This window comes from Tursiops truncatus, chromosome 20, assembly GCF_011762595.2.
Source record: "Tursiops truncatus isolate mTurTru1 chromosome 20, mTurTru1.mat.Y, whole genome shotgun sequence".
Taxonomy (NCBI): domain Eukaryota; kingdom Metazoa; phylum Chordata; class Mammalia; order Artiodactyla; family Delphinidae; genus Tursiops; species Tursiops truncatus.
In genome coordinates, this window is record NC_047053.1 from 35,203,200 (window position 1) to 35,218,129 (window position 14,930).

The 14,930-nt window shown below is 52.1% G+C and overlaps 1 protein-coding gene across 2 annotated transcripts in view; it reads right to left on the minus strand.

Moving 5' to 3' along the window:
• Nucleotides 1–1,113: 1,113 nt before the first annotated feature.
• IGF2BP1 (insulin like growth factor 2 mRNA binding protein 1) overlaps nt 1,114–14,930 on the minus strand; it is a 45,001-nt gene continuing 31,184 nt past the window's right edge. The window contains exons 7-15 of one of the 2 annotated variants that reach the window (XM_073798493.1): nt 14,636–14,770; nt 13,802–13,924; nt 12,891–13,026; nt 11,920–12,042; nt 11,452–11,568; nt 10,668–10,742; nt 9,798–9,929; nt 9,419–9,532; nt 1,114–7,741 (exon numbers count right to left, since the gene is read on the minus strand). In XM_073798493.1, the coding sequence (XP_073654594.1) occupies nt 7,649–7,741; nt 9,419–9,532; nt 9,798–9,929; nt 10,668–10,742; nt 11,452–11,568; nt 11,920–12,042; nt 12,891–13,026; nt 13,802–13,924; nt 14,636–14,770 (1,048 nt within the window). In that variant the 3' untranslated portion in view covers nt 1,114–7,648. Of the gene's footprint in view, nt 7,742–9,418; nt 9,533–9,797; nt 9,930–10,667; nt 10,743–11,451; nt 11,572–11,919; nt 12,043–12,890; nt 13,027–13,801; nt 13,925–14,635; nt 14,771–14,930 lie in introns of both variants that reach the window. The other variant, XM_033847657.2, reaches the window with a different exon arrangement.

Consider the following 14,930-nt stretch of genomic DNA (forward strand, 5'->3'; position numbering starts at 1 on the left):
ATTTATCTCGACAAACACTGGCCACCATTAGGAAAGTATCCACAGGGTTTCATTCCCATGTTTAACCACCTTAATTATTCCTGGTTTTGTTTTTCGGCCACACCTCAAGTGGCTTGCAGGATCTTAGTTCCCCGACCAGGGATCGAACCTGGGCCCCGGCAGTGAAAGCACTGAACCACCAGGGAATTCCCTAAGCTGCTTTTTTTTCCACCTTAATTATTCCTAAAAAAAAAGTCAGGGACACAATAAATATTAATCTCCTATATAAAGCTTAAACTAAGACTTGAAAATCATGTCCCAACATTTATCCAATTATTTGGGAAGGCACTATAACAGCAACACTAAATCTAGCCCAGTGACCTTCCCCCATCCAGTCACTTTGCAGAGGAAGAGGGTTAAGTATGGGATCACCATACTTAGCAAATATCCCTCACTGTCCCCTGTGGAAGTCAAGTTTTCACTGATCTGCTCAACATCCAGGGCTGCTAAAAAGCCTAAGTGGGAGGGACAGTCCTTAGTGTGTTCCTTCTACACCAGATTTCTGGGGGTAGCCGCATCTATTCACTCAAAAGATAACCTGGAATGTTTCTTTCAGTGTGGCGTTGCCCAGTACCATCATGTCATCTTTTAAGGAAGGGTGATAGAGTGGCAAAGGCTGGACCGAGAATCAGGAGAGCCAAGTTCGGGTCCAGGTTGTCACACAAGGCTGTCCCTCAACCAATCTGGGCTTCAAAAAAGGAAAAAAAAATAAGGGAGGGCAGGGTCACAGTAGATGATGACCAAGCTCCCTTCCAGGAAACCCCCCCAAAAAGCCATTGGCACCGTTTTTCTTAGGGCAGGTGTCAGGAACAGCAACTGCAACTCCTCTGCAGACGTTATCCAACATCTTCTTTAACGGTGGAGGCCTTACTCCAATATGCAAAGTAAATTAGGAGCAAGGCCATTTAAAAGCCACTCCTTTCTTGCTATCCTGTAAATATAAGGAAAACCGCCTACTTTGCATCTGAGTGGCTCTGGTCCCTGGAGACCAGAGCTCAGCCCCCCAGAAGTCTGAGCATCTCAGCTACCAGATCTCCCAAACCCTCCCTGAAACACAGACACAGTTCACAGCTTTCAATATGTTTCCTTTTATTTTGAAATTGAAACAGCGGAATGAAGTGATTTGTAGCTGAAACAACCTTCACAGGAAAGAAAACGGGAGCGCGCTCACCCAGCAAAAGAACAAACCCCAAGAGTCGGAGGCAGCCGCCCCACCTCCCCAGACCAAGCGCAGAGCAGGTTAAAGGGTGGAAGGAAGGGTACAATCAAAACCCGGTGGCGACGGGCCGGCAGATTCCCAGCCAAGTACAGTTTTCAAAGTGGCCGCAGTTACAGAATACGGTTACACATATCACAGGCGTGAGTCCCCCCTCCAGCCCCCACCCATGTTTCGCATTTATAAAAATACATTTTTCACTCTCCCACGTGAGTGATGTCTCAGGACCAGACACCAATTCACTTCGCCTCAGGGGAGGGAACTCTTTTATTCTGGTTTCTGGCACCAGGATCGAGATGCTGGAGAAAGGGGGAGACCTCAAACGGTGGCAGAGGGTTTTTATTCCTCCTGCTAACTCATTATCGGCTGAAATTCGTCTCGAACACCTTTGCACTGCGGCAGGTTACAGAAACTTTGCATGGAAGTGTTACAGGTGCTCCCCCAACCCCCGGAGGTTGAAATGGTGAGACCAGACTTCAGCACCCCAACATACACAAGCCTTGGTTCTTGGTGGGGGTGAGTGAAGTCACCTGGCTGAGAAGCAACAGGGAGAGCACAGGTAGGAACTCACTGGCAGGAATGGCGTCTGGGGTGGGGCAAGCCGGGGGGCAGATTGTGAAAGCTGAACCTGTTAGAAGAGCACATCATCTTAAACAAGTGGAGAAAATCGCCGAAGAGTGAAACTTATTTGCGGGGGAAAAAAAGAGAAAAGTTTGGGGAATTAAAACACTCCAGCAGTCACTGGAAAATGTCTCCCTCTTAAAATTTTTTTTTTTTTGGTTTTTTTGTTTTTTTTTTAAATTTTTTGGAAAGTATTTTTAAGGTAATATTTTTCTTTTCCTTTGGAAAAAGAAATCTTTTTCCCCCCCTAATCTAAGCAAGTGGAGTTGCCACTACCTAATTTATCTCTATTGTCTTGCTAAGAGGTAGATAAAACAAAAGTGAAATGGGGCTTCTATGAGGAGGTCCATTAGAGGGTGGGGAGGGGCTGGGATCGCCCAGTGGAACTCCCCGACTACAAAGACTCCTGAGTGACCAGAGGACCAGGCCCTCGGACTCTCAGGATAAGGGGTCCTGCACCACCTGTCCTTCTAGAGCCAACCGTCCCTGTGAAGACTGGGAAGGGGTACAGAGGAGGTGGAACATCTCCAAGAAACCCTGTTGAAGAGGTCTTAGCTCCGGCTTCCCCAGGCTTCCTGGCTTTGGGGCTGAGTAGCGGGTTCCAGGATGAGCCCCGCATCTCACCTCCAGGCAGCCCCCTCTGCAGGAAGAGAGGAGGCAAGTCCTCTCCTCACCCTCTGGTCCAATAAGATACAGCAGGTGAGGGAGGGACAGGCTGAGGGGAACAAGGTGAAGCATAGGACCCCGGGGGCAAGGAAGGCAGAGGGGGGGGCCTAATGGCCAGTCCTCCCAACCCAACCGATGAGTATCTAGCAGGCATGCCTGTTCCTCAAGGACAAACCTTTCGTGGCACAAGCCTCAGCTCACTCCTCCTGACTGGGATCCAAACCCTTACTCGCCAGTCCCAGCCCTTGGTTCTAATCTCTCTGTGAGGATTGAGGTAGTTAATGCGTTTATACTCCTAGCATCCGTCACCTGTGGTTACTCAGAACACATGCCCCGAGGAGGTTCCTGCTATTTCATTTAAGGAAAGAAATTCTCTTTTGTCTTGTCCATCCAGATGCAACCAGACTACGGCACCAGGAATGGTGCCCCCAAGGAGCTGCACGGGGCCGAGGGCCAGGGCTGGGGCTCCCGCCCTCACCCTCTAAATCCACCTTCGGTCATGAGGCCCCCTCCCTGTTCTGTACCCCGACAGAAAAGCCTTATGTATCCAAAGGAAAGAAACTGAAGTTTTTAGCTGGTGTTCCTCTAAGTCTGAACACAAGAGAAAAGTCCCGCATCTAAATCACCAAGAGTTTGGAGAGGAAATGGCTTTATGTCCCCTGGCATCGAGGATTCTCCTATCTTCCTGCAGCTACGGTGGCAGGCTGTGCTGTTTTCCTCCTACCAGTTTTCAACAAATAGGCAAAAGTTGGCAGGATCTGAACATCAAAAGCCACTAGGATCTCCCCACCCACACTTCAGGGGGGAAAGGGGACTCCCCACCCCTGAGCCAGGAGGAGGAGGGAAGGCTGGACTGGAGGCAGAAGCTCGGGCAGTCCCTCTGGGGCTCTGTGAGGTAGTTACGTAGTACTGCTGTTCCCAGTTTGGCAGAGGGTATGTCTGGGGTGGGAGGAGGGGAAGGCACCCTTGAGAGCTAACTGAGGCCCCTCCTCGTTGCCAGTCTGCCAGGCCTGAAGAGAACTCGCAGTGCTGCCTCTGCAGTGGGGTCAGGGGACAGAGCACAGCCCCACTCGGAGGAGCCCCGAACTTCCCCTCCTTCTCCAAAGTGCAACCAGGAGCCATCGGACCCCCTTCTCAGCTCCCGCCCCCTGGCACGTACCGCCCCCAATCCCCCAGGAGCCTCAGAAGGGAAGGGGCGGGTCTCCAAGCCCACGCTGCGTCCGGGAGCCCTCCCCCACTCAGACAGCCCAGGTCTACGTCAAAAGATGGTTATTGCTTCGATTCAGAAATGGCGTCTCTCAGCCTCTGTCTGTCTGTCTTTGGCACAGAGGAAAACGGACACACAGAACCAACTGGAGTGTTCCCCTCCAGTGTTCTCTGGGTTTTACACAGGGTCTTTTCTGCCAATCGTGAGGCATAACTTAACAGCCCCCAACCGCCCCCCAGAAGTGGAGAGCTCAGGGTAAAGGGAAAAAGACTGAGAAGGACCAGGTGAAGGGGAGGAAAGAGAAGGTGATGAAACTCCCTGTCCCTAAAAACAGCTCTCTCCTCCCCAGACCCCTCCCTAAGAGCCAAGTCCACAACCCAAACTGCAAAAGGCAAGCAGACCCTCGAGGGGATTCAAGCCATTGGGTGTCACTGTCAGATGCAGCTTCAAAGTCAGGGAATCAAAACCATTTTGGTTTTTTACGTGTTCCACAGAATTAAACAATATATCCCAAAGTGATGGTCCTTTCTTCAAAATATATATGTAGCTCACACACATATCAGAGCACAGAAGCTGTTTTTTCCTCAAAGTCGTTTTTCTCAAATCAACCAAACCTCCCAAGTGCGTTTCACGTTATCTCACCAAGGATGGGGAAATGGAGGTGATGTGCAGGCGGGCATGAGGTGCCCAAAGCCCTCGTCTATAGGTCAAAGGCAGACCCACCAAGACAGGCCTTTTATCCTGCTAAACCTTAACCACCAAACCATATTCCTTTGCTTTCTGGTAGCGTAACTTCCACCATTTTCCTGCTGGGCGAGTATCAGCCGTGCCTAATCCAGGTCAAGTCTGACAGTCCCTTGCCACACTCCTGGTCTCTTCTGGGAGCTGAGTCAGCGAAAGGGAAAGGAAGTGGGCTTCAGGTGTGAAGGGAGCCGGATCCCAAGGAAACTGAACACTGCAACAATCACATTTCAGGTACTGTGGGGATTTTATTCCGATGGTAGCGTTTGAACCGGATATCAAAGCATGCTTGCTGCCGGAAATTCACCTTACATCACTAAACGGCCGACGTCTGAACGTTATCTGCTTCATCTTGGAATAAAGCGTATAGAGCCAGAAAGAGAAGTTGGGAGACCCTTTTTTTTTTGTGGTTTGGACAGGTGGGAAGCTTAATTATACTGGCCTGATAGCATCCCTAAATGCTTTCCTGCCTCCTCCTCTTTGGGGTAGACAGTTCTGGGGGCTATCCAGGAATGTCATGGGGAGAGAGTGACAAGACACAAATGAGGCAGGAACGTGTCCCCAGTCACATTCCCGAATCCCCTGCCCCTCCTTGCCACCCACCACCCTAAATCAAGAATTTGGTAAGTTTGGGTCCACGGTTAAGAGTCCATCAGATCAATCGAAAGAAGACGGGGAGACAGAGGGGGCGGTTAACTGTTTGCCCCGTGGTCTGTTGATAAAAGACCGAGAATAGCAAGACGGGATTGAAATGAAATAACAAGAACAAAAAGTGAAAAGCACTGCAACAACAAATCAGGCGGACCTCTCTGAGGGCGAGAGGATGGCTTTGTCTCTTCCACTAATGGAATCTTGGCTCCCATATTTTTAGACAGAGAAGTATAGATTTTTTAAAGGGTATCTTTTTTTAGTTATTATTTCTCTCCTCGATAAAACGGAGGCAATATTTTTAAATATCTCAACAGCACCACTGGTGGGAAAAACCGACTGGGGTGCCCTTTAACCAAAGCAGGGAGGGGAGACCACAGGCCGGCCGTTGGAGGGGCTGTTGTTTCGCCCTTGGGGCCACAGTTCTGCTGGGCCTGTTAATCTCATCAGGCAGGATTTTCCTGGGAGAGGCTGGTGGCTTAGGAGATCAGAGCCTGGCCCTGGGCTCTCTCACACGCGTGGGCCTTCCCCCACTCGGCCCAGCCTCCGTCCAAGGGGCAGCTCCAGCTGCCTTTCCCACAGGGCCTGTTCTCCATAGAGAGTTGCTAAAGGGTTACACTGGCTCATGTTGTAAGAAATTATGAAACATAACTTTCTCGTTTTTTTTTCTTTTCATTAAAAAAATAAAATATTCAAGACTATCAGCTTCTCTTTTGCTTCTTTTCTTTTTTATATAAAATATCAGCAAGCCGCAAAGAAAAAAAAAAGATTAAAAAAAAAGAGGTGGGGGAACAAAGAGGAAAGTAATTGCTGAGGTAACTTCATACCTTGAGGTAGTTTACTTCGCGCACAGCATTACCTGACTGACTCCGCCCACATGTCAAGGTTGTCTGGTTGTTACTGTCGTTGTTGCAATGTCGGAAGGAGGGGAGTCCAGAGCATGGGCTCGTCCACATGCGGGAGGCCTTCCTCCCTTCCCAGCACACTTGATAGCATTGTCCAAGGTAGCTAAAGTGCACCACCTGGCTAACATGCACTGACGGTCAGTACGTCTGGAGGGGAGGCCTAACCTCATTTAACTGATGGCTGCTAAGTCTTCCACAAGGGCTGAACTGAAAACGGGATCTTGCTGAGCCTGGAAAATTAATAAATTAAGCTTGTTTACCCCTTTGTGCACAACGTTGCTGGTATTTTGAATTTTGTTTTTTTAGGCACACGTAACGTCATGCCAACGACTCGTGGAGGCAGAAGCCATCAGTTCAATAGGCCTCTAGGATAGAAACAGAAGCAAATTTTCTCTCCAATTTACTGAACAGTCATGAAAGATGCCAAATGATGGACTTCAGCTTTATCAGGAGCCGAGGGTCGGGTTCCACGTCCCACCACCACCAAGGGAACAGTGCCGTGGGGGGGAGTGCCCCGCAACCCCTGCTTCTGGGAACCAGCCCTTATGGGAGCACATGGGCTGGCGTGAGGGCACAGTGGCAGCCTTTGGGGCCACTCAAGTCCTCCATGGAACTGAGACTTTATCAAGGGGCGTTAGTGTCCCCTTCCCAGTGCTCGTATCCAATCATTAAAATAGACTTTAAAAAAATATAAAATCTGCCTGAGAATGATAGGAATCAGGGACAGTACAGTGGTCAGCCCCTATCCCGCTGAGCAGTCAGTACCACCCATGTGCACCTGGACATGACGTGGGACTTACATGGTTAGAGGGACATGAACGGGGCGGGAATCCTAGTGGGGAAGCCCCAACAGAGCGGGAAATTTGAACTGTGCCAATTTTTCAAGGTGGTGATCTGGAATCAATCAGCCACAAGGGCACTCCTTTTAAACGTGGATTACTGTATAGTTCAATCACCTTTCTCCCCATTTCTCCCCCATTCCTTGCCATTCCTACTGGCTGGTTAGGAAGGGATTGGAATTAATCTACAGATGCCAATGTGTCTTCTCCCTTCGAGTCAATAACGTAAGCAAAGCAATGGACTGGTTCTCACTTTTGCCAGTAGCAGAAAGGTAACATAACCAGCGTGAATATACGAAAAGGCTACGTCAGGGCACAAGAATAGAGGTATTTTCATCAATAAACCAAGTAGAAGGTTGGAAGGATCTTAGGGTCAAGAAGTAAACCATCCTTTGAGGTTGATTAAAACACCCCTCTGCGTGTTTTAAAAGCCTGAAGGAAATTTTCTTTCTCTTCCCACTGGGGTCTGACCCACCCTCTCGGTGGGACCTAGAGAACTTAAACGATCCACGTTTAAAAGCACCCTGAGCTAGAATTTCCATGGTGACACCCTCAGGGGTGGGCAGTGTTGGGCCAATCGGTTGGGTGTTTAGGGCTGAGAGATCAGGGTTCCTCACTGGAACAACTTCCTCAAGCAAGTGGGCAAACCTGATCTACATCCCGGCCCAAGTGTCCCTGATTCCCGCTCATTCTCAGGCCTGCTGGGGAGAACGTGCTCTCGATTTCGGCCTGTTGTCCTTGAGCCGACGTGATGGGTAGGGGCCGGTCACTTCCTCCGGGCCTGGGCCTGGTTACTCTGTCCCTTTTGGTGCAGCTGTTTGACTTGGGCCAAGATGTCTCGTATCTTCCGCTGAGCCATCTGCAGACAGAACAAACGAGAGTGAGGGTCTCCGAAGGCAAGGAGTTACAGCCTTACGTGCGGAGAGAAGCCATCGGGGTCTGGACACCAGCGGCAACCACGGGTCATGTTGGACTTGTAAGAAAGGTAAGAGAAGACTGAGGATTAGAGTGACCATAAGTTTCTTTGCCTCCGAGCAGACCCTGAGCACCCACTGGATTCATACAGAGGAAGGGAGGATAAACAGTAGTATAAACTCATTCATCAGAATTTAAAACATGACCAAGTTGACACACGTTACTGAACTCGAGGGGGAACTCCCAGAGTTTCCAGGAGCATGTGTCGTCAGAAGGTCGAAAAGCAGGAGACCTCGTCACCAATCCCAACTCCACTACGCATGTAAACATCCCAGGAAAGGGGATGAACTGGGATAACCAAAAGGCAGTGAAAGAAGCCCCACTGTAGAAATGGACAGAACACCGAAGGACCGGCATCTCTACTCTCTCCTTCTTAAACGTGTCTTCCCTATGAACAAAGTTGTCTAAGGGAAATCAACTGTAGAATGTGATTCTCTTGACAGAAATTTACCAGAATGTCTCCTTTCCATAAATTGAGTGCTTGACTTCTCGGTTGAAGAAAAAGTTGGTCTAGGTTGGGGAAAGAACGTGGAGTCGATGTTTACACATTAATTCTTACTCTGTCAGCCCTGTGCTTGATGTTTTACTAGTTTTTCACTGAGTTCTCATTTTAACCAATGAAAAATGTCACCACTTTGGTATTTAATACACCCTGGTTCTCTGCATCCCTGGATACATCATTTAAATCTCACATTCCTCACTTGTACGATGAGGTTGTTATGAGGGTTACACGAGTTAATAGAGACCACATAGAATGCTTGGTGTAGCAGCAGAACCCACAAATCTTAACTATTTCTGTGGCTATTAATGGCTCCCAAAGGGCTGTCAGAGAAAGTTGTCACGCTACGCTGGGGTCTGGGTTCCTGTCTTGCCCTTGACTGCGTGAGCAGCCTCAGGTGGGCCACAAGCCTGATGTGACGTGCTTATCCTCTGTGAGTGGAAGGGACCGTATCCAGTAGTCTCCACACCCCTTCTAGCTCCAACACTAAGGGGTTTTAGGAAAACCCCACTAGCTTCCAATCATCCTATAATTCGAACCCGATACCTGCCCTCCTTTCTAGACTCTGGGGTCAGTCCCAAAGCTGGGCACTGACTGGCTTTACTGGAAGCAGTGCAGGGATAGATGGTGAGTTCCAGGAAGAGAACAGGAGGGTGGAAGAACTGGAAGCAAGGACGGAGCAGTGGTTCTGGGAAAGGTGAAGGAACTGCACTGCAAACGGGCAACCCAGGATGTTATTCCATGAACAAGGCTGGGTGGTAGATAAGATCCACTTCTCTCCTTATCCAGTGCAAAAGAGAAGGACTAAGGTTAGACGACAGGGAAGACTATTAACATATAACGTGATACACCATAGTTATTACATAATGTAGACTACCTATGAAAACGGTCAAATCACTGTCCCTACAGCCTTCAGAGGGAAAAGAACATCTACACCTCACACCCTTACACCTGGAAGCAAAGAATGACCCAGCCCAGAGGCGGGCAGAGTGCACGGGATTTGTCGAGGTCATGCTCCCGGAGCCCTGCCGCCCTCCCGCGATGGGGGAGTGACATACGTACCTGGCTGGCATAGAAATGCCCAATGATCTTGACAATGACCTGGTCGTTCTCATCAGGGGTCTGGTCTCTCGGCACCACCACCTCAGCTGCTGTCAAATTTTGCAGCTCATTCACCTGGGGGCAGGGGCAGGGAGGACGGGTCAGAGAGGAGCTCAGGGCGCTGCCATGTCCAACAGGGATGGGACTGGAGGCTCAAGAGCGTGGTCACTAGCAGCTAGAACCTGGAGGAGTCAGGAGCTGGGCTTGGGAAGTGGAATCAAGTAAACGGGCAAATCGGGAGTACCCAGGCTGAGCCGGGCGGAGGAGCTGGGGGCCAGGGAAGAGCTGTTGGGTTTGGGGACTAGTGTCCAGAGCTTTCAACCTGACCCTCACGGCTCACCGTTTTGCCACCTTTGCCAATGACCCGGCCAGCTGCCGACGCTGGCACCCGGATGTGGGTCTCCAGCTTTACTTCCTCCTTGGGACCAAAGAAGTTCTCCTCCTTGAGTTTTCCATAAATTCTTCCCTGAGCCTGAGAAGAGGAGGTCATTGTTGTGTCAGCGGGCCACATGCATATGACGAAAGGGAAGCTCCCCAAGCCCCACCCCTTCCTCCTCTGGCCCACAGGCCCACGCCCGCTCGGGGTGGGTCACCATCTAGGCCAGGTGATAACAAAAGGTGCACAGGACTGACCTGCTCACTTGTAACACTGGGGAGCCCGGGCAGAGTAACTGAGTATGAGTACGTAGCTCCCCAGAGGAACACAGCACCTAAGCTACAAACCAGACCTATGGGGTCTGGGATGCTTGCGTGGATTTGGACAAGCTGTGGCTGGCAAGTCAAGGCCCTGAGTGGCAGCTGGTGGAAGTCACCCACTCAGAGGGCGGGCTCTTGGTCACTCCACACAGTCTAGAGAGTTGTCCCCGCTCTCCACCCCTCCCTAGGTCAGAATAAGCTATCAGCTCTTTGACTGTCTGCCCGGAAGTTCGAGAACCTCGGCACGTCATAGGGACATAAAGGAGAGAAGCGCCTTCCTTAGTCACTAAGGCAGAGGGCGAGGAAGAAGCCCTCAGACTGCCTTCTTTCCCACGTGCCTATTCACTCTCAGGAGGCAAAGAGGGAGAGCAACAGAGTTCCCGCCTGACGGCAATTTGAAAGCAGCCTTGCAGCCCTGTTTTGCAGGGAAGCTTAAAAACAGGACGCAGATTTGCGCTCCCATCCAAACTCGATTCCTCTGGGTCCTACTTGGAAAGACAATAAAGATCGGAACCTTGAATTGGGCCTCTGGGGGTCCAGTGATGATGACCATACGAAGTTTGGAGTCCGGAGTTTCAGGAGGAGCAATCTACAAAGCAAACGCCCGTCAGAGGTGCCCTCTACCTCCACCTCCTCCAGACCTCTACCTCCACCTCCTCCCACTCCCCACCTGGGACGGCCAGGGGAGGGGAGAACAGAGACCCCGAACCCCAAGGCTATTGCACCTGCATCAGAACTCTTATAGGAGGGCGTGGGTGCGTTCGTTTCTTGACGTATTCTAAGTTGGGGCGCCCCGCCCACACCCCATCTCCCCCACTCCCCAGCAGGTTTCAGCAGAGTCCTGCCAAGAGGGAGGGGCACAGAAATTTAACAAAACATCTGTTCACTGTGACAGGTTCTCCATGGCCAGGGAAGGTGGAAAGACGGCTGACATGTACTGAGCAACCACTGGGCACCAGGCACTGAGCCAGGGGCTTTGGCTGCATCGCCTCAGAGTATCATCATCCCTACTGTACTGATGAGGAATCCAAGGCTCAGGACCTAGAGCTCAGAAGCTGCGATCTGAACCCGGTCGGTCTTGTCTGAACTGAAGTTCTCTTCTGTGCTACAATACCACCTCCTCCCTTAGCCTGAAAGCCCAGGAGCCCTGGAAGGCATCCCCCGGAGGACTAAGCGAGGTCAAAAGCAAAGCGTCTGCCCAACGCTGGGCAGACGGGGTGTCTGAGAACAAAAGCGGAGGGTGATGGGAGCAGAGCGCTCTCCCAGCCCGGGCACCGGAAGGAGACAGGGCAGGTCACCTTGATGGAAGCGCTGGCGAAACGGGAGAGCTGTTTGATGTGCTGCCCCTTCTTGCCGATGATGGCGCCCACTGCCTGGGCAGGAATGAACACCTGCACCATCTCCTGCTCTGGAGCCTGCTGCCAAGACAGGACGTGTTATTAACGCAGGTCAATGGACACAGCCCGGAAGCCCTCCGTGGCCCTGCCCTGCATCCTCGAGGAGGGAAGGGTGCAGGCACCCAGCGGCCACCCTGGGCTACGTGCTCTGTAGCTCTTTGCAGCAGGGACAAAGGGAAGAAGCCGGGCCAGACAAACAGGAAGAGTGCTGCCAGCATCTGAGGCTGCCGTGCACAGGGCTGGTGCTCCAGAGGGTTGGCGCCAGTGGCTGGGAGCCCTTCCCTCTCCCCGCAAATCCCCAAGCGTCAGGCTGCCACAGAGTTGGACCCTGCAGCCGCATGGTCCCCTGTAATAAGACCCTGCACCTACCATAAAGGAGCTGTAGGGGGCAGCTCCGGTGACGCTGCTGGGAGGTGGTGGGACTGCACTGGAGGAGGCTGGAAAAAGGCCTACAGCAGCCAAGTTCAGGCCGGGGATGAGGTGAGACTGCAGCTGGGGAAGGAAGGTGAAGAGAGGGAGGTCGGCTCATTCTGACAGGACCTGGTGGCCCTTGTACGTGGCCCCGGCTGAACAAGAGGGTGAGTGGGCCTCAACAGCGGAATGACGTGCTTTTGCCCCAAACCTGCCTGCCCTTCTGGTTTTTACACACACTCACATGTACACCGAGGGTTCTCGCTGGACTAAGAACCGGCAGCTCTGAGGAGAAGGCCCAGCGTTAGACCCTCAGACGTCCTTCCTCTCTAGTGGTTTACAGCGCTCTGACAGAGACATACGTCGGACTCAGCCGATGACAAGGAAGAGACACATCTCTGACTTTCAGGACTCACCTTTTTGGTCACGTGCCCCACATCCTCACTCCCCTTTAAAAACCAGATGAAAATTATGGGCCCTCTCCCCACTAAAGTGCACGTAAACACAAACTTTACAGGAGGATCACAGACCCCAAAGCCCAAGACTGGACTCCCACTTGCACCCCAGGAATCAAATGAAGAATCCCTACTAATTTAATTTAAAAAGGATTCTGATGAATCGAGGTCCAAAAAGCAAAGCAAAAGCTCCAAGGCCCGGGCTTCCCTGGTGGCGCAGTGGCTGAGAGTCCGCCTGCCGATGCAGGGGACGCGGGTTCGTGCCCCGGTCCGGGAGGATCCCACGTGCCGCGGAGCGGCTGCGCCCGTGAGCCATGGCCGCTGAGCCTGCGCTCCGCAACGGGAGAGGCCACAACAGTGAGAGGCCTGCGTACCACAAAGGCCCCCCAGCCTGTGAATGCCCACCTCACTGGAGACCCACTTCTGCCATGGCTCAGGCTCACAGAAGGGCAAGCAGAGGCACCCGACACTCACACTCATGGCAGCCACGTCATTCTCATAGGCTTCCCGAACTTTCTTCATGATCTCCTGCTCGGCCCGGCAGCAGTTCTCGATGGCGCCCTTCACGGTGATGGTCCTCTCGGGGTTATAGAGGGTGAGGTCCTGTAGCCTGGGGCGGGGAGCAGAGCAGTGTCAACCTTCCACTGACAGGCCAGGACCGGGACACAGGTCCTGGCTGGGGCCGAGACACAACGATGCCATTTCTGCAGGCTGTTTAGTTTTGGGCAAATAGCTCTCTGCTTCTGGCCTTCGGTTTGTAACCGGGGCAAGGATTCCCCACAGGGAGGTGAGGATACTCAGAGCAGACTGGTAGGGCAAGGAGGATGCTCATAAGTGGAAGCTGGTCCCCAATGGTGCCGAGCACTCCACTTCCTGTGCCCTCAGGAACAGAGCAGTTACTTTGCCCACGGGTAAGTCTCTGACGACATCAAGAGGCACAGTGCTCACGGAGTTGCCAGTCCAGCTGCATGACTTTGGTTCCCCCCGCAGTGAGGCAAACCACCACGCACAGCAGGTGCTCAGGGCTCAGAAAAGGATCTGGGTCTGTCCACATCCCATGGCCTGGCAAATGCTCCCGAAACCCCAAAGCCCTGGCTCCTGGCCACAGGTTCTCTCCTCCAGATGCAGAGCAAGAGAGACAGGATGTGGCAGCAAAGGACTGAAGAGGCAGCAGGCTAACAGCAGCCCAGAGCGGTGACGGGCGCTATAATAAACGCTCCAGCCCTTACGGATAAACGCTCTTTACCGCTGCTTTGATTCTTCTTCTTCAACAAGCAGAAACTGCATCCAACTTAAGGGGCAGATATTAAGGCTCAGCGATGAGATACTGCCACCCCAGGTGCCCAGGCATCCCACTCGTAGAGGGAAATGAGAGAGTGCCTTACGAAGAGATGGTGATTTTCGTCTCTGTGTCCTGCTCCACCTTCTTCAGGTTGCGCCCCTCCTTGCCAATGAGACGCCCCACGAAATTATTATGGGCCAGGATCTTCAGGGGAACCTCGTCAGCCCTTGGGAAGAAGCGAGGGACAAGAGCTTCTTAGATGGTGGGCCACCGCAGACGAGGGGTTTCCAAGGTAAACCCCGAGACAAAATGACGTTTTCAAAGAAAACCAGCAGATCAGTGGTTGTTTAGGGAGAGAAATGGGAAGCAGGGATGGGTGGCCAAGGGCACAAGGTCAATAAGGGCGATGGGTATGTTCCTTATCCTAACTGTGGTGATGGTTTTATAGATGGAAAGAAGCGAACTGTAGGACAGCGTGTTCATTATGTCCTATTTGTGCTAAAATACACGCACATACACACACGTGCACACACCTGTGAGGGCACAGCGTTGCTAGGATACACAAGGCGTTATTTACATGGAGGATTCATTTTCTCAGCTTTTATCCTTTCGTACAATTTCTGTGTCTCCTATCTGTCTCTATTCTTGCTTTTAAAAAGTCTGCGTTAGGGCTTCCCTGGTGGCTCAGTAGTTGAGAGTCCGCCAGCCGATGCAGGGGACACGGGTTCGTGCCCCGGTCCGGGAAGATCCCACGTGCCGCGGAGCGGCTGGGCCCGTGAGCCATGGCCGCTGAGGCTGCGCGTCCGGAGCCTGTGCTCCGCAACGGGAGAGGCCGCGGCAGTGAGAGGCCCGTGTACCGCAAAAAAAAAAAAAAAAAAAGTCTGTGTTATAGTCGAGGAGGTGGCAGTCCCCATGTGCCCAGAAGCTGAAGCCTTACGTTTTGGTGTCCTTTGCCTCCTTGTGCATAATCTCCAAGATCATCTTACAGGCAGAGGAGCAGCCCTCGGGGGTCGAGTGCACGCTGATGGCCTTCTCGGCAGCGCCTGCGTTCTCCTTCCTGTGCACGTCGATCCTGAGGGCCACAAGCACACGGACGTTAGCTAACCCTCAGCCGAAGCTACAGTCCGGCTCCTTTTGGAACAAGGCCAAGTGCAGAGCTGAAACGGGCAGAGAAAAGGGCCAGCCTGTTGCTATGGATTCTGTCTCAGCCAGGAGGTGGTGGCTGAGAATGG